This window comes from Gossypium arboreum, chromosome 12 (genome assembly GCF_025698485.1).
Source record: "Gossypium arboreum isolate Shixiya-1 chromosome 12, ASM2569848v2, whole genome shotgun sequence".
Taxonomy (NCBI): Eukaryota; Viridiplantae; Streptophyta; class Magnoliopsida; order Malvales; family Malvaceae; genus Gossypium; species Gossypium arboreum.
The window spans coordinates 96,942,148-96,966,013 of NC_069081.1; the positions used below are offsets into that span (position 1 = coordinate 96,942,148).

Sequence of the window (23,866 nt, forward strand, 5' to 3'; positions counted from 1 at the left end):
AAAGTTAAGGGCAAAATGTAATTTTTCCATGATGTTATTTTGGATTGAAATAAATAGTATGAGTATTAAATGAGCTAAATGTGTTATTATAGATCAAGAAAGACGCGAATTGATCTCGAGCAGGGAAGGAAAAAGTTTTGGACTAAATTGCAAAATTTCCACATTTTGCACCAAGGTAAGTTTGTATGTAAATATTACAATAATTTCATGTACATTCTTATATTTCAGCCTATTATATAAATTTACTAGCTGATGTTAAAATATAAATCGACTATTGGAAGAATGGAAATAAATATAGAGAGAGATCCGGTTGAACATTCGGAGAGATCGAATGAAATAGAGGGCGTAGCTAGGTCACATGTATGATGCTGAGTGCACATCATGTGTGCAAGAAAGCTACGAGACACCTCAGTAGTAGCTAGGTCACATGTGTGATACGAGATGTATCCCATGTAGACAAGAGAGCTACGTGAAAGATAAATGTAGCTAGGTCGCATGCGTGATTCCAAGTGAAGGACACCATGTAGACAAGAGAGCTACGAGACAAATCGGTTAGGTCGCATGAGTGGTACTAAGTGTTCACCATGTGTACAAGAGAGCCGAACTAAGCGAAGTATGATGGTGGGGTGTGTCTTGAAACCATTAAATATCGAGGATTGATCCGAATTGTTCAACAGGATGGTTTTGTGGTGATATTGTGGTTTGGACCTACACTTATGGTGAATGAAATGTGGTGAAAATGATTTGTGGTATATACATATATAAGATAAAATGAGGTTAGCATAAAAATGTGTGAAAGAGTGAAATTAGCATTAAAACTGTTTTTAGATGGTAGCAGTGACGTGATTTTAAAAATCACCAAAAATAGCAGGAATATAATTAGAGGTTGAATGAGATGTGAAATTAAAGTTTAATGAGTCTACTTTCATATAAAAGAAACAGAGCAAGCAAAGGAATTCTATATTTTGAGATATTTATAATTGTATGTGACTTGCTCAGGATGAATACGTGATCCCCTGTTCCAACTTTGAAAAATCATTAAAAATTGTACAAAGCAAATTAAGAAATATAGTTTACATGCCTAAATTCCTTATTGAGACTAGTTTTAAATGAAATAGACATCAGGGTTGTTTGAATTGTGTACTGAGAGAAATTCAATTCGTAGTGAACAGAGGTCAGATCAGTTGAGCTGTGTAACAGGGGAAACTTTAACTAATAAACTGTACTAATCGGCTACACCAAAAATTATAGAAAAAAATTAGCAAAAAGCTTTATGAGTCTAGATTCAGGGAAATTTTACAGATTTGAATTTCGAGTTTTGTAACTCGATTTATGATTTATTTAGTGAATATGACGCAGCAGAGACAGCTTAATTAAAGTGGAATGAATAGTGAAGTTAAAGTAGATATACTTGAATTGTTGTGTAAACATGTTAGATTCTTTAATTAGTATTTACATACTTACTTACTAAGCTATAAGCTTACTTTGTTTCTCTCTTTTGTCTTATAGTGTCCTTGGCTTGCTCAGGGAGTTAAGGATCGTGAAGATCTACCCGCACTATCATACTTTAGGGTATTTGAACTAAACGTTTTGAATTATGGCATGTATAGTAGGCTTAATTATTTTGTTACGTGTCATATTTGTCTAGGTTTAAAATATTAGTTACATGAATCGACCAGCTACTTTGTACAAGCCATTAAAGTTGGCTAATATTGTTCAAGACATATGTTATACGATGCACTATCAAATTGGATGACATATTTATATCTCGGTTATGTTTAATGGTATGTGTTATGTTCGGTAATACCTTGTATCTGTTCCGGCGACAGTAACGGTAAGGGTGTTACATTTAGTGGTATCGAGCTATGGTTTAGTCGGTTCTCGGACTAATAAAGTGTGTGTAAAAGTCTAGCTATACATGCCATAAAAATATTGTGATAGTGTGGTGACTCTGATTATTCTAAAGCGTGTTTTGTTTTAATATAGTAATGGATCCCAAGGAACTGCGGTGATGATCTTTGCTAGTAATGCGCCGGCTCCCGCACAAGGGACCGCTACTTGTGGAAAGTTGACTGAGACATTGAGACAAGGAGATGAGGCTCGGGATGCCTTTCTCCAAATGATGAACAATTGGTATCTTGAATTTATTCGAGCAAATCCAAATGCTCAACCTCCTCCACCCTCCTATACCTCGGACGATTCTGTGGCTGCTCAAGGTATAGATTTGGTAAGAATGAACAAGCCTCCGGTTGACAAGATTCAAAACAAGGGGTCAAGAGTTTAGAGCAAAGGTCGATGATGATCCCGAGAAAGCGGAATTCGGCTTGAAAATTCTACCCGCGTATTTGATGAGCTCTCATGTACACCCGAGGAATGCTTAAAGTGTCTTTGTATCACTTTTGAGAGATTCAGCTTACCACTGGTGGAAGACTTTGGTTGCAGTGGTGCCAAAAGAAAAAGTTACTTGGGATTTCTTCCAGGAAGAATTTAGAAAGAAATACATAAGTCAGCGATTTATTGATCAAAAACGGAAGGAGTTTCTTGAATTGAAGCGAGGGAAAATGTCATAGCGAGTATGAACGCGAATTTGTAAGACTCAGCAAGTATGCCCAGGAATGTGTGTCCACCGAGGCCATTATGTGTAGAAGATTTGAAGATGGGCTGAATGAGGACATTAAAGTGCTTGTAGGAATTTTGGAGTTGAAAGAATTTGTAGTATTGGTTGATCGAGCTCTTAAAGTCAAGAATTGAACAAAGAAAGAAGAAAAGTCGCTATTGAGGCCCGAGATGTCGAAAAAGACAGATAAGCAAGCCATTTCAATCTCAACCAAAGAGGTCCAAAGAGACAAACCCTCGAATGACAGTTTCAATTGGGGATTCACACAGAGATCGTGGTAGAGCATATTCGGGTCTAAAGCTCAAGCTACTTGATGGCAAGTGTGGGTAATGTGCGACCTAGAAAGCCCGAGTGTCGACAATGTGGCGAGCAACATTATGGTGAGTGTTGGGGGACCGAAGCGAGCTTGTTTCAAAAGTTCTCATGAGCATTTTATTAGAGATTGTCCGGAGAAAGTTAAAGAAGAAAGATTTGAGTGCTAGAGCGAATACCACCGCTAGTAGAGGTAGACCACCGAGAAATCTGGAGGTGGGACTAGTAGTAAAACTGTGATGAAAGATTTAACGGCAAGATCGGAAGCTAGAGCACTGCTAGAGCTTATGCTATACGTGCAGAGAAGATGCATCATCTCCGATGTCATTCTTGGTACATTTTCTCTATGATACTATTGTTATTGCATTGATTGATCCGGGTCCACTCATTCCTATATTTGCATGAATTTAGTATCCAATAAAAAGTTGCTGTTGAATTTACTTGAGTTTACGATTAAAGTGTCGAACCCTTAGGCCAATATGTGCTAGTTGACAAGGTTTGCAAGAATTGCCCATTAATGATTCAAGGTCACTTGTTTTCCGCCAACTTGATCTCTGTTACCATTTGGTGAGTTTGACGTTATCTTGGGAATGGACCGGTTAACATTGTATGATGCTAAGGTAGATTGTAAACAAAAGACACTAGAGTTGAAATGTGAAAATGGAGAAATTCGTGGGTTGAAACAGATGAATCAAATAAATTGCCTATGGTGATTTCGCACATGTCCGCAAAATACATGAGAAAAGGGTGTGAAGCTTATCGGCTTATGTAATGAATATTGAGTTGCCTCAACTGAAATTTGAATCGATCTGATAGTCTGTAAGTTTCGGATGTATTTCGGAGGAATTGCCCAGGTTGCCTCGAACAGAGAGATAGATTTTGCCATTGATTTGTTGCTGGCATCGCACCGATCTCGATTGCTCTATATAGAATGGCTCATTGAATTAAAAGAATTGAAGGCTCGATTCAGGAGTTAACGAGACAAGGGGTTTGTGAGACCGAAGTTTCTCTCCTGGGTGCTCTGTATTATTCGTAAAGAAGAAGGATGGTTCAATGAGACTTTGCATTGATTACCGTCAGCTTAATAAGGTGACTATAAAGAACAAGTACCCATTGCCGAGGATTGATGATTTATTCAATCAGTTAAAGGGGCCACAGTGTTTTCAAAGATTGATTTGAGGTCCGGTTACTACCAATGAGAGTTAAGGAGTCGATGTGCTTAAAACCGCCTTTAGGACAAGGTATGGACATTATGAGTTTCTTGTGATGCCTTTCGCTTAACAAATGCTCCACTATATTTATGGACTTAATGAATCGGATCTTCCGGCCATATTTGGATAAGTTTGTAGTAGTGTTTATAGATGACATTTTAATTTATTCTCGAGATGAGTCCGAACATGCCGAACACTTGAGAACTATATTGCAGATCTTGAGAGAAAAGAAACTGTTTGCCAAGTTTAGTAAAAGTGAGTTCGGCTTCATGAAGTCGGATTTTGGGGCATATAGTCTCGGTGATGGTATTCGGTGGATCCAAGCAAGATTTCTGCGATCGTTGATTGGAAACCGCCAAGAATGTATCCGAGGTTAGAAGCTTTTAGGCTTAGCCGGTATTATAGACGTTTTGTTGAAGGATTTTCGATGATTGCCTCTCCTATGACTAAGTTGTTGCAAAAGAATGTTAAGTTTGAATGGACTGATAAATGTCAACAAAGTTTTGAAAAGTTGAAAGCACGATTGATGAAGCACCAATTTTAGTACTGACCGAGTCGGAAAGGAGTTCGTAATTTATAGTGATGCATCATTGATGGGCCTTGGATGTGTGTTGATGCAAGAGGGTAAAGTGGTAGCTTATGCTTGAGACAGTTAAAACCGCATGAGAAGAACTATCCTACACATGATTTGGAACAGTCATTGTTGTTTTTGCCTTGAAGATTTGGCGACATTATTTGTACGGTGAAAATGCGAATTTTTACGGATCACAAAAGTTTGAAGTACTTGATGAATCAAAAGGATCTGAATCTGCGACGGCGAAGATGGCTTGAATTATTAAAGGATTATGATCTAGTGATTGATTATCATCCGGAAAAGCAAATGTAATTCTTGGCCTTGAGCGAAAATTTCTTTTTACTTTGAGAGCCATGAACACGGGTTAGTATTGTCTAATGATGGGTCAATCTTAGCGAGAGATGAGAGCTAAACCGTTATTTCTCTAGTTGATTTGTGATGCTCAAAAGAATGATAGTGAGTTGCGGATCAAGAGAACTCAATGCGAATCGAGTTACGACTTCAGATTTTCGAGTTGGACGGATGATCTGCTTGATGTTTCGAGACGGGATATGTGTCTTAGAAAAACGATAAATTGATTTAGAAAATATTACATGAGGCGCACAATGGCTATTTATCAGTTCATCCTGGTAGCACAAAAATGTATAATGATTTAAAGAAGTCATATTGGTGGCGGTATGAAAAGGACATTTCGAATTTGTAACCAAGTGTTTGATCTCAACAACAAAAAAGTGAACATCAAGTGCCTTGAGATTACTTCAACAGTAATGGTGCTGAGTGGAAATGGGACAAGATTACCATGGATTTTGTAACCGGTTTGCCTTTAACTCCTAAAAAGAAGGATCTTTGTTTGGGTAGTGGTTGATAGATTAACAAAGTCAGCCCACTTTATACCGATGACGTCTGATTACTCACTTGATAAATTAGCGAATTATATATTGCTGAAATTGTGAAGTTGCACGAGTACCTATGTCTATAATATCGATAGAGATCCAAGATTTACCTCGAGATTTTGGAAAAAGTTACAAGAAGCTTTGGGTACAAAATTGAACTTTAGTACCGCATTTCATCCACAAACAGATGGTCAAACGGAAAGAGTAATCCGGTACTCAAGATATGCTTAGATCTTGTGTTTTAGAATTTGGAGGTAGTTGGGAGAAATATCTATCTTTGATTGAGTTTGCCTACAATAACAGTTATCAATCAAGTATACAAATGGCACCGTCTGAAGCCTTGTATGGTCGTAAGTGTCGGACTCCTTTATATTGGACCGAGCTTAGTGAGAAGCAGTTAATGGAGTTGATCTAGTTAAAGAAACCAAGAGAAAATAAAAGTAATTGGGATTGCTTGAAAGTCGCTTGGATCGACAAAAGTCATATCTGATTTAAAAGAAAAGAGATTGAATTTCGTGGGTGATAAAGTGTTCTTGAAGGTGTCACCATGGAAAAGATTTTGAGATTTAGTCGAAAAGGCAAGTTGAGTCCGCGTTTTATTGGGCGTCTGAGATTCTTGAGAGAATTGGACCAGATGGCATATCGGTTGGCCTTACCGGCAGAGTTAGAAAGAATTCATAACGTGTTTCATGTATCAATGTTGCGACGTTATCGTTCGATCCTTCACATGTGATTTCCCAACGAAATTGAGATTCGATCGGATATGACCTATGAGGAGGAACCAATAAAGATTTTGGCTCGAGAGGTTAAACAGTTAAGAAATAAAAGTATAGCTTTAGTGAAAGTATTGTGGCACAGACATGGGATAGAAGAGGCTACGTGGGAACCTGAGGAAGCTATGAGGAAACAGTACCCAAACCTCTTTACCGGTAAGATTTTCGGGGACGAAAATCTCAAAAGGGGGGGAGAATTGTGACAACCCGAATTAGGGCCTAATCGGAATAGTGGTTTTGTGACCACAAATCCGAGATAGAAATAATTGTTTTATAATTATTTTGGGGTTTATGATATGATTGCATGATTGTGTGAAAATTTCGTGATGAAATTCTATGCCTAAAGTGCTTAAATTGAAAGTAGGGACTAAATCGAATAAGTTGCAAAATTTGCATCCCAGAAGTTTTTAGTATGAAATTGTTTTGGAATATTAATTAGGAGGTCTTAAATAGCAATTTGACCAATTTTAAGTTCATGGACAAAATTAGGACATGGAAGGAATTTTTGAAAGTTTAGTAAGGAGGGGCATTTTGGTCATTTGGATATTAAATGAAATAAAATGGGAAAAATAACACAAAATTGATCATCATCCTCCTTAGTTGCTGCCAATTCTCCCTCTCTCCATAGCTAGGGTTTCTTCAATTTTCAAGCTCCATAGTAAGTGATTCCAAGCCCCGTTTTTAATGTTCTTTACGTTTTTGGAATCCCGGAAGCTCGATTAAGCTTATGCTAGTAATAATTTAACCTAGGGTTCATATTTGGAAAAATACCCATAGGTGAAATTTGTGTATTTTGATGTTTTATGATAGAATATGAGGTTTTAAATTATGTTAAATAACTTGTGCTACTCGGTTTTAAGTGAAAACGAGTAAAAGCAAGATAATCGGTAAAAATACCTATTGTTCATAACTATATGATAGAGTGAGAATTTGATGTTGTTGTAGAAGAGAAAATGTTCAGCATATCATAAAATATAAGAATAAGGGCTGAAATTAAATTCCGAGCCTAGGGGCAAAATTGTAATTTTGTAAAGTTAGGGGCAAAATGTAATTTTTCCATGATGTGATTTTTGGATTGAAATAAATAGTATGAGTATTAAATGAGCTAAATGTGTTATTATAGATCAAGAAAGACGCGAATTGATCTCGAGCGGGGAAGGAAAAAGTTTTGGACTAAATTGCAAAATTTCCACATTTTGCACCAAGGTAAGTTTGTATGTAAATATTACAATAATTTCATGTACATTCTTATATTTCAGCCTATTATATAAATATACTAGCTGATGTTAAAATATAAATCGACTATTGGAAGAATGGAAATAAATATAGAGAGAGATCCGGTTGAACATTGGAGAGATCGAATGAAATAGAGGGCGTAGCTAGGTCACATGTATGATGCTGAGTGCACATCATGTGTACAATCTGAGACACCTCAGTAGTAGCTAGGTCACATGTGTGATACGAGATGTATCCCATGTAGACAAGAGAGCTACGTGAAAGATAAATGTAGCTAGGTGCATGCGTGATTCCAAGTGAAGGACACCATGTAGACAAGAGAGCTCTGAGACAAATCGGTTAGGTCGCATGAGTGGTACTAAGTGTTCACCATGTGTACAAGAGAGCCGAACTAAACGAAGTATGATGGTGGGGTGTGTCTTGAAACCATTAAATATCGAGGATTGATCCGAATTGTTCAACGGGATGGTTTTGTGGTGATATTGTGGTTTGGACCTACACTTATGGTGAATGAAATGTGGTGAAAATGATTTGTGGTATATACATATATAAGATAAAATGAGGTTAGCATAAAAAATGTGTGAAAGAGTGAAATTAGCATTAAAACTGTTTTTAGATGGTAGCAGTGACATGATTTTGAAAAATCACCAAAAATAGGAGGAATACAATTAGAGGTTGAATGAGATGTGAAATTAAATTTTAATGAGTCTACTTTCATATAAAAGAAACAGAGCAAGCAAAGGAATTCTATATTTTGAGATATTTATAATTGTATGTGACTTGCTCAGGATGAATACGTGATCCCTTGTTCCAACTTTGAAAAATCATTAAAAATTGTACAAAGCAAATTAAGAAATATAGTTTACATGCCTAAATTCCTTATTGAGACTAGTTTTAAATGAAACAGACATCAGGGTTTTTTGAATTGTGTACTGAGAGAAATTCAATTCGTAGTGAACAGAGGTCAGATCAGTCGAGCTGTGTAACAGGGGAAATTTTAACTAATAAACTGTACTAATCAGCTGAACCAAAAATTATAGAAAAAAATTATCAAAAAGCTTTATGAGTCTAGATTTAGGGAAATTTTACAGATTTGAATTTCGAGTTTTGTAACTCGAGTTATGATTTATTTAGTGAATATGACGCAGCAGAGACAGCTTAATTAAAGTGGAATGAATAGTGAAGTTAAAGTAGATATACTTGAATTGTTGTGTAAACATGTTAGATTCTTTAATTAGTATTTACATACTTACTTACTAAGCTATAAGCTTACTTTGTTTCTCTCTTTTGTCTTATAGTGTCCTTGACTTGCTCGGGAGTTAAGGATCGTGAAGATCTACCCGCACTATCATACTTTAGGGTATTTGAACTAAACGTTTTGAATTATGGCATGTATAGTAGGCTTAATTATTTTGTTACGTGTCATATTTGTCTAGGTTTAAAATATTAGTTACAGTACTCGACAAGCTACTTTGTACAAGCCATTAAAGTTGGCTAATATTGTTCAAGACATATGTTATACGATGCACTATCAAATTGGATGACATATTTATATCTCGGTTATGTTTAATGGTATGTGTTATGTTCTGGTAATACCTTGTATCCTGTTCCGGAGACGGTAACGGGTAAGGGGTGTTACAGATACGAGATTACATGTAAGACCATATCTGGGATATGGCATTGGTACGATACTGTGAGTACGAGATTCCCGAGTATCCTTTAGTATTCCAAATGGTTCAACGAGAAATTCAATGGGTATGTCAAAGAAGAGAAAGAGATTGTATGTATTACGAATTGGTACATGAATGTACGTAAAGTTCATAAGTATTGACTTCATGAAATTGTGGGTTCATGATTTCTACAAGAATGATTTTATAAAAACATTGTGATTATTGGTTTATACTTGTGGTGTATGAAATACATGATAAATTCATTTGATGACTATGTGGTTGGCTTTCGGGCCAAATGGAGTTGTGATATAGCATGTGTTATTCATGCAAATTGTGATTTATCGGATATGAGAAAGATGAAATATATTAAGATATATACTTGGAAATGTAAGTACACAAGATTAATGTGCATGGTTACTATGAGGTTTGAAATGATTTGTTAATTGTTGTAATATGTTATAACGAAAAGATTATAATTGTTGGGCTAATGCCAAGAAATGTTAAATTATGCTTATAAGTTGATAAAACAAGCATTGTGACTGAATAAAAATTATAACCATGAGATTATGGTAGATTATAATACTTTGTGTTTGTATTGTTGAGTTATGATAAACACTTGGTAAGATGTGAATGAGTAAGTCATACTATGAGACTTAAATGACACTTGTATGAATTTACATTATGTTAATTGTATGGTTGAGGTTGCTTATTATTTGCATATGAACTTACTAAGTTATATAGCTTACCCCCTTCCTCTCCCATGTCTTACAAGGTTATTAAGCTAGCTCGGGTTGGAGGTCGCTGGAGATACTATCACACTATCAAGTTATCATTTTTGGGTATTAATGAATTCAAATATTTTAAGTTTATGGCATGTATAGGAACTTGGTCATTTGTTATATGTGTCATGATTAAATTGGGCCATATGTGTTTGCTTGTAATTGTTAATGTTTCTTCTTATATATAGCCATGAATGATGGCTTATGCTGATTATAAGTTCATTCATATGTTAGTGCCCTCTTGTGAATGTGAAAATTAGTATGATCTTATTGGGCTATTTATAATGTTTTAAGCATCATAAATGATGGCGTGAGAATGACATGTTATTGTCTTAGTTGTGAATGTTTGGTTGTCCAAGTATGACATGTTTTGTGCCTTTGAATTGATACGAGTGTATGGGTGAATAAGGGTGGCAAATGGCTTGGTAAATAGCCTTGTTTTTGTCCACACGAGTAAACACACGGGCATGTGTCTAGGCCATGTGTGACACACGGTCAGCCCCATAGGCGTGTGATCCAGCCATGTGTTCCCTGCACCTTAATTTAGGAAAAACAAAATGTCCAGAATTGAGCATACAGGTAGAGACACGGGCGTGTGTCTCAGCCGTGTGTGCTACACGGCCAAGCACACAGGCGTATAACTTGGCCGTGTGACCTCATTTTGATGATAACGTCATAAACAGAATGCTTCCTATTTTGAACACGACTTGAAGCACGAGCATGCAACCCCTTTTGTCGAAACCATTTTAAAAGGGGGTATTTTGAAAACGGGAGTCGCCGGCAACCTTTTTAAGTGTGATTGGATCACCTTATAAAATTTTTTTGGTCTACGAAATTGTGAGAAAACGGGTTCGGGAGTCGGTTATGTACGAGGAAGGGTTAGCACCCTCGCAACGCCCAAAATTGGTACCAAATTGAATAGTTTTGTCTTAACGTCAAAAGTTTGAAGGAATTTAGAAATAAGATCTCTTTTTTAAAACCGTAATAATTTGAGTTGAAAATCAAGATTCTTTCGCTTCGAAAGAGTACGAACATCACATCCAGCATGATTGGACACGATATTCCTAAGCTTTCATAACCGAAATCATCTTGTGATTTACAAAATTTATTTAAAATGATACTTTTTAGACATTTAGACAAAAGGGAAATCGCAACCCAGCATGTTAGGGCATTACTTCCCGAATTCCTAAATACCAAAAAAAAACATTGCCTTAATTTTTTAAAATTCTTTTGGATGAAATATAAATTTTATGACAATGATGTATATAATATATTACAAGGTATCGATACTAAATAATATAAAATATATGATACATACTTTAACAATTCATGCAAGTATAACATAGAAAATGATAAATAATGACATAAATTTCATAATATGCATCATCATTTCATGCAGATATAACCATAGAAAACAATGATCATAACAATACAGATTACATAATACATACATAATAATATTTCATGCAAAATATAACATAGAAAACAATGAATATAACAATATAAATTACATAATATATAACAATATTTTATGCAAATATAACTTAAAATAACACAAATAATTAATTTTATGCAAATATGATAAACAATAAATAACATAAAAATAACAAATAGTTGGTGAAATAACATTAGCATACTAAAACAATATTAAATAAATACAAAATAATAAACAAAATATGAACATATAAATCAAAAATAAAGGCAAGAAAACAAATACAATTTTTAAAAATAGATGCAGATTAAAAATATTTAAAACAATGTATAAATGATAAAGGAGAGTTTTTAGAGCTGATTAATATATAAAAAAAACACTACATGATATAATAACTTAATATATAAAAATAATAATGTGTTAAATAGGAACAAAATTTTATAGTAAATTTTAAAAATATTAGATATTAAATATCTAATAACGATATATGTATTATTTAATAATAATTTACAAAATTTAAAATTTTACGCAATTTAATGAATAATAAAATAATAAATAGTTTATAATAAAATAAAATGTAAGGAATAATATATATATAGGAAAATATATAACATATAATAAAATTTATAAATAAAATGTATAATAATATAAATAATATGATAAATAATATATAAAAATAATATATATACAATTTGTACATGTAACTAATGTTTATAAAATAAATAATACATATAGTATTTAAAATAAATTAAATATATATAAAAGGATTAAAATTGAATTTAATTTAAAAATCTAGGGTTAATCACAAATAATAAAGAATTCGGGCCTAATTGAAATGCACACCAAAATCTGAGGGACTCACTGGGCAATTAGCCCTATTCCCAAAACGGTGTTGTTCTCAGAATAGGCTTTATAATGGCCATTTGGACTAAATTGAAATAAATGTAAAAGGTTTGGGCCAATTTAAAATAAAACTAAAAAGAAATTATAAATTTTAAAAATACGGAAGGATTAATTGGGCAATTTGCCCATTTACCAAAAACATGCGGATCCTTCCTGGGTCACGGGTCAACGCGCGGATCTTCTATTTGAACGGTGCCGTTTTAGTGCTTATTACACTAAGCAAAAACGACACCGTTTTTATAATACTATATAGGTCATATTTCGGTAAAAAAAAATCATTTCTTAAAGCTAAATTAAAAAAAAACCTAAAATCCTCTGCAAGGGGGAAGAAGGGAAAAACCCTCTGAGCTCCGGCCTTCGGCCTTCATCGCCTACGGGCCGTATGCGCCATCGCACACGGCGGTTGGAAGGAGAAAAGCCTCGATTTTCCAGATGAACCACAGGTAACCTCTTTTCTCTTCTAAATACTGATATTTTTTCAAAGAAACAATTCGTACGCGTAGAACAACAGGAAATAAATCAAAAATGTAATTGAATCACCTTTTCCACAATGAAACTGTTCGTATTTCTCTTGTTTATATGTGTATATCTGTTTTATATTTGTAAAAAGAATATCCCCATTACAGTGAAATACATTTGGCTTTTTATAGCCCCTACACAAATTTGGTGCATTCTTCTATTCGATTCCTTGCCATATTTGCTGTGTATTTCTTTCTTTTTTGCAGGTGACGACGAGAAGTCCAACGATTAATTCGGCGCTGATGATGGCGCACTGGCATGCCAATTGAGGCGTGAGACGAGGGGTCGCTGACTACGGCGTGACGATTGGGATCTTGCGGCGCGAGTGCTTCTGGAAACCTTAGGGTTTCCTGATTCAGTTTAGGATTTGGGCCTTCCTGGGCTTCGCTACTTTGGGTCTAGTTTGGGTATATGGGCTAAGGGTTTTAAGTGTAACCGGGTATAGGGTTAATGGGTCTTTAGGTATTTGGGCTATGTAAATGGGCTAAAAATTTTAGGTTTTGTAAATGGACTGTAAAACTTTTATTAATTTATTTAATTTTTTTTTCTGCTTTCATTTATTTATTTTATGGGCCCGGGCAAATTTGGGCTATTACAGCTGCCCCTCTTTGCTTATTACTGTGTAACAGGAATAGAGCAAAGATTATAAAAAGACCAAATTTGCCCGGCCTGGCCTAGTCTCAAAATCTTAATCCTTATCTTCCTCAAAGGTATTCTGATAGCTTCAAACTTGCTTCATCGTAACTCAGGAATGTCAAATCTGCTATCTTCAACCTGCTCCCTGCAAACTCAGGAATGCCAATCTGAAATCTTTGATCTACTCCTTGCCTAATACAGAGAAACCAAATCTGTCATCTTCGACCTGCCCACTGTCAATACAGAGATGCCAAATCTGTTATCTTCGATCTACTCTCTGTCAATATAGAGACGCCAAATCTGTTATCTTCGATCTGCTCTCTGTCAATATAGAGACGCCAAATCTGTCACCTTTGATCTGCCAAATCTGTCAGCTTTGATCTGTTCTCTGTCAATACAGAGACGCCAAATCTGTCATTTTTGATCTGCTCATTGTCAATACAGAGACGCCAAATCTGTCATTTTTGATCTGCTCATTGTCAATACAGATACGCCAAATCTGTCATCTTTGATATGCTCTCTGTCAATACAGAGACGCCAAATCTGTCATCTTCGATCTGCTCTCTATCAATACAGAGACGCCAAATCTATCATCTTCGATCTGCTCTCTGTCAATACAGGGACGCCAAATCTGTTATCTTCGGTCTGCTCTCTGACAATACAGAGACGCCAAATCTGCTATCGGTGATCTACATTGTCCCTTAAAGGGCATAACCTGTAGAATGCATATGTGCTCATGCCCGATAATTAAGATGCCATACTCAAAATGAATCAAATGCTCCTAATTATAATGCAAAATGTTGTGAAAATGACTCCTATTTTGGACGCCTTTATTCATTCATCCATCCGAGTTCTATCTTTATTTTTCTCAAAGTATCAATCATACTCTGCTCGTATGTTTTGAATCAAATTGGTCCTATTGTACCATTCTTCGAATGTTACGACCTGCTGGAGATGATCCTCTCCCAGGATTGAATCGTTTGAATTGTCCAATCATCCTTTAGACTGAAGAAGAAATTTCCTTGAGTACCTCCGACCTTTACTCATAGGAATTCTTCAAACAATTGTTTTGGTTTGGTTTCTTGTATTATCTAGAGATTTCTAGAGTAATATGCAAAACTTCATTTGTAAAAATATTTAGTTCATCAATCCTTATTTCAATGCAACACACTTTACGAATAATGGAAGACAAATAATTTTGATCTTGAAAATAGTTAAATAAATCATCAGAATACAACAGGAAATTAATCTGAAAACATATCTTTGAGAAGAGAAAGAATCCAAAGATAGTAAACAGTACAAAAATCAGATGTCCAACATATCACAGCTCGGGCCTCTGTATACAAATTTCATGAAGACTGCTTTGAGTTTAACATGTGCTTAGAAGATCCAACGTACTTTGTTGATGCCCCGATATGTAACACATTCCACTTCTTGTCAAATCCGGTATAGCAAGGTCACTGCATGTTTTTTGAAATTTGAGCAGCCCTTTCGGGTTTTCAACTCAAAACCCCTTCGGTTTCAAGGCGCCCTTTGCGGGTTTTCACCTTGGCCTCTCTATTTTTTTTATTTTTTTTTAGAAGTCTCAAAGCGCCCTTTGTGGGTTTTCACCTTAGTTTCCCTTCTCTTTAGACAAAGTGCTTCTTGACTGAGTCTGAATTCACGGGATTAGGTAAACTTTTCCCCTCCATTTCTGTCAAAATCAGTGCACCACCAGAGAAAGCCTTCTTCACAACATATGGTCCTTTCCAATTTGGCATCCATTTTCCTCTAAGGTCCTTCTATATGGGAAGAATCTTTTTCAATACAAGGTCCCCTACGTTGAATTCTCTTGGACAAACTTTCTTGTCGTAAGCTCACATCATTCACTTCTGATACATCTGACAATGACGAATAGCCTTTAGTCTCTTTTCTTCAATCAAGTTCAATTGGTCATACCGCGATTGAATCCATTCTGCTTCATCCAGCTTTATCTCTGATAAAATTCGAAGAGAAGGTATTTCCACTTCAATTGGTAACACTGTCTCCATCCCATAAACCAACAAGAAAGGAGTTGCCCCAGTAAAGGTTCTGACGGACGTTCAATAGGCAAAGAGTGCAAATGGTAATTTCTCGTGCCAATCTCTATAAATCTCAGTCATTTTCCCCACTATCTTTTTGATGTTTTTGTTGGCAGCTTCTACTGCCCCATTCATTTTTGAACGATATGGAGATGAATTATGATGTTTGATTTTGAATTAGCTGCAAACTTCTGCAATCATGCTGTTATTCAAGTTCAACGCATTGTCCGATATGATCCTTTCAGGTATTCCATACCGACAAATAATCTCCTTTTTCAAGAAACGACTTACTGTCGACTTGGTAACACTAGCATATGAAGCTGCCTCTACCTATTTTGTGAAGTAGTCAATGACCACAAAAATGAAACGATGCTCATTTGAAGCCTTTGGTGATATTGGGGTGATATTGGCCCAGTAACATCCATGCCCCACATGGAAAAGGGCCATGGAGAAGTCATAACATATAAGGGTGAAGGTGGTACATGGATCTTGTCCCTTCCATGTACCACCTTCACATTTATGACATTTCTTGGCATAGCTGATACAGTCTCCTTCCATAGTAGACCAATAGTATCCAAACCTCATGACTTGCCTAGCCATTGTAAAGCCATTAGCATGTGTCCCACAAACATCTTTATGTACTTCTTCCAAGATTTGTCTGGTTTCCACAGCGTCGACACATCTCAAAAGCACATGATCTTTCCTTATTTTATAGAGGATGTCCCCATCTAATACATACTCGTAGGCTAACCTCCTCAAGGTTCTTTTGTCATTCTCGGTTGCCTGCTCAGAATATTCATGATTTCTCACATATCGTAATATATCTTGATACCAAGAATAGTCATCCTTTTCCTCCTCTTCAATGTTACAACAATGAGCTGGAACCTCAGAAACACTCATCTGAATTGGCCTCACATCCTCTTTTTTATTTACTTTAATCATGGAAGCCAGTGTTGCTAAAGCATCTGCCATCTGGTTTTCATCCCGTGGGAGATAATTGAAGGTGATATTATCAAATTCCTCAAGTAACCCTAAGACTACCTTTCGATAATTGATCAATTTAAGGTCCCTTGTCTCCCATTCACCCCTAAGCTGGTAAATTGCCAACGCAGAGTCCCCGTATACTTCCAGGGTTCTAATTTTTCGCTCTTTGGCCGCTCTAATTCCCATGATGCATGCTTCATACTCGGCCATATTATTTGTGCAGTCAGAATCCAATTTACATGTAAATGGATAATGATCACCATTTAGAGATACCAAGACTGCCCCAATTCCATTTCCTACCGCGTTGGATGCGCTGTCAAAGTTCAGCTTCCATGGATGTTCTTCAATAGTTGCCACATACATCAACTCCTCATTAGGGAAATCAAAGCTCAATGGCTCATAATCTTCTAAAGCTCTGCTAGCCAGGAATTCTACTATCGCGCTCCCTTTTATAGCCTTTTGACTCACATAGACTATATCAAACTCTGAAAGCAAAACTTGCCACCTTGTCATTCTTCCATTTAGGACTGTTGACTCCATCATGTACTTTAATGGATCGAGTTTCAAAATTAGCCAAGTCGTATGATATAGCATATACTGCCTCAACCTTCGAGTCGTCTAGATTAAAGCACAACACAACTTCTCAATTGGCGAATATCTCATCTCACATTCTGTGAATTTCTTGCTGAGGTAATATATCGCCTTCTCTTTTCTTCCTGACTCGTCACATTGACCAAGCACACACCCCATAGAATTACTAAACATTGATAAGTACAGAATTAATGGTCTATCTAGACTAGGTGGAGATAACACTGGAGCATTTAACAAATATTGCTTAACCTTATCAAAAGCATTCCGGCATTCCTCATCCCAAGTACCTTGGTTGTGTTTTCTAAGGAGGCAAAATATAGGATCACATTTCTCGGTTAATTGTAAAATAAACCGAGCGATATAATTCAATCGTCTAAGAAAACCTGGACTTCCTTCTGAGTACGTGGTGGAGCCAATTCTCGTATGGCTCTAACCTTGTCTGAGTCAACTTCTATTCCCTTTTCACTGACCACAAAGCCCAATAACTTCCACGACCTAGCTCCGAAGATACACTTTGCCGGATTAAGCTTCAACTGGAACTTCTTCAATCTCAGGAACAACTTCTTTAAGACTTCAATATGCTCCGTCTCTGTTCGAGATTTGGCAATCATGTCGTCAACATACACCTCAATCTCCTTGTGCATCATATCGTGAAATAAGGTCACCACAGCCCTTTGGTATGTTGCCCCTGTATTCTTTAGCCCGAAGGGCATTACCTTGTAACAAAAGGTGCCCCACAATGTTATAGAAGTGGTTTTATCCATGTCCTCAGGATGCATCTTTATCTGATTGTACCCTAAGAAGCCATCCATAAAAGAAAACAATGAATATCTCGTTGTGTTGTCCACTAAAGTGTCGATGTGCGGTAAAGGAAAGTTGTCCTTTGGGCTAGCTTTGTTCAGATCTCTGTAATCAACACACATTTGTACCTTCTCATTCTTCTTAGGAATAGGCACAATGTTAGCCACCCATTTTGAATACTTAACTCTTGTAGGAATCCAGCGTCAAATTGCTTTTTGACTTCATCTTTTATTTTCAGCACAATATCAGGCTTCATCATTCGCAATTTTTGTTGGACTGGCTTGCAATCTTATCTTATGGGGAGACGATGTACCACGATATCAGTATTCAAACCTGGCATATCCTCATATGACCATGCAAAGATATCTTTGAATTCACGTAGTAGCTCAACAAGACCTTGTCTCATTTCCTTTGCAATATGTCCCTATTTTCACCTCTTTGCCTTCCTCCAAGACTACATTCTCTATTGCCTCTTTCTCACAGGGTAGGATTTGTTTCTCCTCTTGTTTCACCATTCTCAATAGATCTGGAGACACATCACAATCCCTGTCATCCTTAAAATCCTGAGGTTCCTCTAAACACATGTCTTGCTCAAAAGAGAATTCAGGATTTGTAGTATCAGTGCTCATGTCGTTGATATCTAGGGACCTACGGGGTACGAAAGAATGTACAAAGAATGAATGAATTTTAAGAATGTTTATTTATGTGTTATGTATAAAATGAAAAATTTGAAAGAATTTAAAGAGGTCAAAAGAATATTGATCGGTATAAAAGAATATTCACTCAGATTGATAACAAAAGTCGTGTTTTATTGAAATGCAAATATCCGAACATGAGCCTATTTTACAAATGAAATCTTACTACTCCTAGGCTTTAGAGCAACAAGAGTGTTCTGAAAATTACTCTGAAAAATCTTTAAAAATTACAGGAAGTTCCTCTGCAACCCAATTATTTAAAGAGTTTTCTGATTCGTAAGGACGAATACCCTCAAGGTTTCTTCGTTCAGACTCTTCATTATGTACAGCATTGATGTGATAATTTCCTTTTTCGTGCAACCCTCTCTCAGGGTGAATTATCCCTCCTGATATAAAGGTTTTGGATATATGAGGGAATATCATTAGTTCCCACTCTACTTCTCTTCCACTTAGACGCGCCCTTCTTCTTTCTTGACGCTTCTTTATTTCCTTCTTCCTCTGCTTATGATCTAGCCTGAAACCCAAGCCAAAACGGTCTCTCTTCTCCTTTAGTTCTGGAACTTGAATCCTTCCTTGGAGATATCTTCCCAATCCTTTTCCTGGCAAAGCTCCTTTTCTCACTGTCATCTGCAAACCTATTCTTGTAGTTTTGGATATCCTAGGCACCGGCACCTCATTCCCTTCTGAAATAAATGTTCCATTAACGAATTCTAAGGAACAAAAAGAGCACTTAATGGCCTCCTCGTTTGCTTCTACATAAGGTGCGTCACTAGTAACTGTTGCTATAATATCTTCCTCCGCATTTATGGTGACCAGTCGTCCATCCGCTACTAACTTCAATTTTTGGTGCAAAGACGAGGGCGCCGCTCCTGCGAAATGTATCCAAGGCCTCTCCAACAAGCAATTATAAGAGGGTTTGATGTCCATCACTAAAAAGTCTACCTCATATGTGTTTGGCCCAATCATCAAAGGGATATCAATTCTTCCCATGACCTTTCTTTCAGTGCCATCAAATGCTCTCACTACATTATGGCATGTTTTCATGTGAGAACTGTCTATGGGAAATCTATTCAATATGGATAATGGCAAGACATTTAAGGCTGATCCATTATCGATAAGCATACTCGGCAATGTATACCCCTTACAGCAAGTGGTGATGTGTAAAGCTTTAGCTGATCCCATGCCATCAGGTGGAATTTCATCATCATTGAAATAAATGAAATTGTCAGCACTTATGTTACTAACCAATCGATCCAACTTATTGACAGATATATCATTAGTAACGTAAGACTTATTGAACACCTTCATCAATGCTTCCCTATGTACCTCTGACCTCAGGAGCAAAGCCAATACTGATATGCGAGCTGGTTGTTTGCGCAATTGTTCAACCATGCTGTACTCACTGTGTTTTAAGAATTTTAGAAACTCTTTGGCTTCTTCTTCCTTCACTGGTTCATTAACCAGTACTTCAGCCCCTTTTTCTTTGTCAAAGGCTTTTGCTTTCGCGGGCTCAACTCTGACACCTTCTACATCATAACGTTTCCCATTACGTGTGTAAGAACCCTAATCTCGAACCTCCTTAGAAGCACTAGCTATATCCTCTTTCTCCGGCATTGTCACATTGCAATTATAATTCCAGGGTACCCTCTTCTTATCCTTATAAGGAAAGGAAACGGGTTTGTGAATAATGACTTTCGGTGCTCTTTGTGTTTCAACTTCATTATTTCTTGGTAGAGAAATAATGATCCTTGGCCGGCTGATTCCTTGATTCTTTGGTCCGCCTTCTAATGTGCATATATGTCCCTCATCTGAGCCAGCTTCATAAAATTCCAGCTCCTTATTATCCATAAGGCTTTGTACCAAAGCCTTAAACTCATCATATTCCTGGATCTCGTGTCCCTCTTCTACATGGAATTCGCAATAGTCCTTAACTCCTCTATTCCCTTCTTTAGAGATTATCATTTCTCTTTTCACTATTTCTTCCCAGACTATTTTCATTGGTGTTCTGACCTCAGCCACATTCTCTTTAATCCTTCCCATACCAATGTCCCCAATTGCGTTTACCCCTTGATCACCATGGTTTGGCAACGGGTTCTCTGTACTAGGGGTGTCGTCAAATTTTACAACCCCCATCTTGATTAGTCTTTCTACTGCCTTTTTAAAACTAGTGTAATTTTTTATTAAATGCCCTGATATCCCTGCATAGTATTCACATTTGGCATTTGCATCATACCATTTAGGATATGGGGGTTGTAATGGTTTCAAATAAAAAGGAGTTATTTCATGTGCATTAAATAAACTTTGATAAAGCTCCCGATACGTCACCAGGATAGGCGTAAATGAGACCTTTTCAAAATTTTGTTGAACCAGATCCTTGCTTTTGGGAATCCTGTTGCCCAACTGTAGTTGCTCTGGGCTGACTAACTGTAATTGCCTTCGAATTATAACTATTCGTATTGTTCACCTTATTATCTTTCCTTTTTAGAGCCGATCTTTTAACCGTTTCCCCCTCTATTTTGCCACTCTTTATGGCGTTCTCAATCATTTCTCCTGCCATAACTATATCAGCAAAGCTTTTGGTGGTACTTCCGATCATATGAGTAATGAATGGGGCCTTCAAGGTGTTAATGAATAGCATGGTAGTCTCCTTCTCTAAAAGCGGTGGTTGAATTTGCATGGCAACTTCCCTCCATCTCTGTCTTGAAAACAATGGATCAATAATTGATCATTATTTACATAGTCAGTCATCCGCCTACAAAACATGGTGATATAGGCCTCAGGGCAAGTAGTTCCATTGTACTTCTCAAATTTTAGGATCTTGAATTTATGAGGGAGCACCAAATCTGGGACCAAACTCAAGTCCTTAGCATAAATTCCCTGACGATTATCAGTATTTTCTAATGTCTTAAATTTCTTCTCTAACCATCTACAACGTTCCTCTAATTGCCTTGATGATTCAAGTCTCATCTCTTCCTTCTCGGCTACATCTAAATCAAGGATAACTGGATTGGTAGGATTATCTCCTGAGTTAAATCCCGAGCCAGTTTGAAAATTCATGGGTATTCCAGTATCGACTTGCCCATGTTGGGACCTTATTGTGATGGACGGCCTTCGGGGATATGCCTCAGGTTGAGTTTGCACATGAGGTGGAGTAATCCCAGAGGATGATCCTCGTTATCCTTTTCAGTGATAGTCATAGGGGCCTTTCCTTTATCCGTTGCCCTTTTCAGCAACTGAGCCATTTCAGCCGTTATATTCCTTTGGGCCTCCAACATTTGATCTTTCATTTCTTGCTGGATTTTTGCCAATTGTTCCTGCAATTGTTCTTGCATTTCTTTCTGGATCTGCTCAAGTCTTTGATCCATATTTTTTGTCTTAGCGCGTGTACCGTAAGGATGTGTTGCTTCCTAATTTTTCTTCTCTTACTCTCTCTTTCTCCCTAATAATTTTAACTAATTAGGGCCTGTCTATAAATTTGAATGCATATGATGCGATGAGATGCAAATGCATGAATGCAAAAAGATAGCGATTCTGATTCAGTTTCTTTTAGAAAACGTTATTTAAGAAACAAAAATCTTTACACAAAACAGATTACAAATACGCCTTCGCTTTCAGGCCCAGAGTTTTAACCCTATCTAATAACAAAGCTAACTCTAGACCTCTATCTGACATTAACTCATACTTTGTACTTAATACATTAGCTTGCGCTGCCAGGACTTGTAAATGATCAGCAACCTCTTGAATCTGTACTATAGCTTCTCCTATGAGGTAGTCCCTATCCCTGACTTAATCCTGAAAATAGTGAAGCTCTCCCTTCCAATGTCCTTCTCTTGCCTCGAGCTGCTCAATCTGTACCTCACAGTTCTGCAATTCTACTTCCAACCCTCCAATATTGTGCTTTATTTCCTCGATCTTATCCAGGCTTGTCTTTAACTCGACCGCGGAGTTACGACTTCGGTGATGATAAAGATATCGTCCAAGCATAGTCACCTTAGTTTTTAATCCTTAATTCTCTTTCTTTAGGGCCTGATTATGCGTTTGCATCCCTTGGAACTTCTTCTCCTAATACTCGGTTTTGGCTCTTTCTTCTTGAACCTCTTATTGCCACTGTTCTGAAGACTTCCCCAATCCAGCTCTCTTCATTGATAACTGTATCCTCTTATATTGCATCTTCAAGTCATCTCGGTCTTCCTCAATCTTCCTCTTTTCTTTCCTCTCTTTTTCGACCTCAATTCTATGAACGTCGACGTCTAAGACTACGGAGTTACGACTTCGGTGATGATAAAGAGATCGTCCAAGCACAGTCACCTTAGTTTTTAATCCTTAATTCTCTTTCTTTAGGGCCTGATTATGCGTTTGCATCTCTTGGAACTTCTTCTCCTAATACTCAGCTTTGGCTCTTTCTTCTTGAACCTTTTATTGCCACTGTTCTGAAGACTTCCCCAATCCAGCTCTCTTCATTGATAGTTGTATCCTCTTATATTGCGTCTTCAAGTCCTTTCGGTCTTCCTCAATCTTTCTCTTTTCTTTCCTCTCTTTTTCGACCTCAATTCTATGAATGTCGACGTCTAAGCTTAGTTACATCTTCTCCTCCTCAAGCCTCTCTATCTTTCTCCCGAGCTCCAAATTCTTTCTTTCAAACTCCTTCTTTATGACTTCTAACTCTGATGGAATCACTCGTAAACTCTCCTCTATCGATCGGGCAGCCCCCAAACTTGGCTTAAAGATGCTATCATTGATCCTCTTACTAAACCACACTTTGTACCCAAGAGTTGTCGTCGGACCTTCAGTCAGAATCTTCACACAGTAAATTTTCTTCCAAGCCTCAGAAATCTCTCGCATCTTCTTTTTATAATGATCCCCCTTATATGAGAAATCACTCTGAGCTAACCCTTGTGTTGCCGGTATAAACTGCCCCTCTTTGTATTGCCTTAGGACGAGTAATGGTGCATAACTAACAACTCCCCAAATTCCAGGAAGAGGTACCCAATCAAAACTTCCACAATGATAAAGGACTTCGTTAGGAGCCATCCAAGGAGCTTTCCATATTACATCCTCCTCTCGGAGATTCTGCAGTATTTCCATCCATCTTTCCTCTGTAATGTCGTCCCTCCTCGGCGTAGCTGCTGCTTCCCTTAAGGGAGAAAATCCTCAAAGAACACTCGGCAAGGAACCTTATC

General features: G+C 37.0%; 1 protein-coding gene across 1 annotated transcript; it reads right to left on the reverse strand.

Moving 5' to 3' along the window:
• Positions 1 to 18,890: 18,890 nt before the first annotated feature.
• LOC128285474 (uncharacterized) lies at positions 18,891 to 20,819 on the reverse strand. The gene is made up of 2 exons (XM_053022953.1): positions 20,276 to 20,819; positions 18,891 to 20,212 (listed from the first exon to the last, which is right to left on the reverse strand). The coding sequence occupies exons 1-2, from the start codon at positions 20,817 to 20,819 to the stop codon at positions 18,891 to 18,893; spliced, it is 1,866 nt and encodes a 621-aa protein (XP_052878913.1).
• Positions 20,820 to 23,866: the final 3,047 nt, after the last annotated feature.

What these genes read in the sequence shown, in the direction of transcription:
- LOC128285474 (XM_053022953.1), bottom strand. Translation starts at nt 20,819, where the DNA reads ATGGGGGTTGTAAAATTTGACGACACCCCTAGTACAGAGAACCCGTTG. An exon ending in GGAGAAAGAGGATATAGCTA is followed by an intron (nt 20,213 to 20,275) that starts GTGCTTCTAAGG and finishes GTTATGATGTAG; the next exon opens with AAGGTGTCAGAGTTGAGCCC.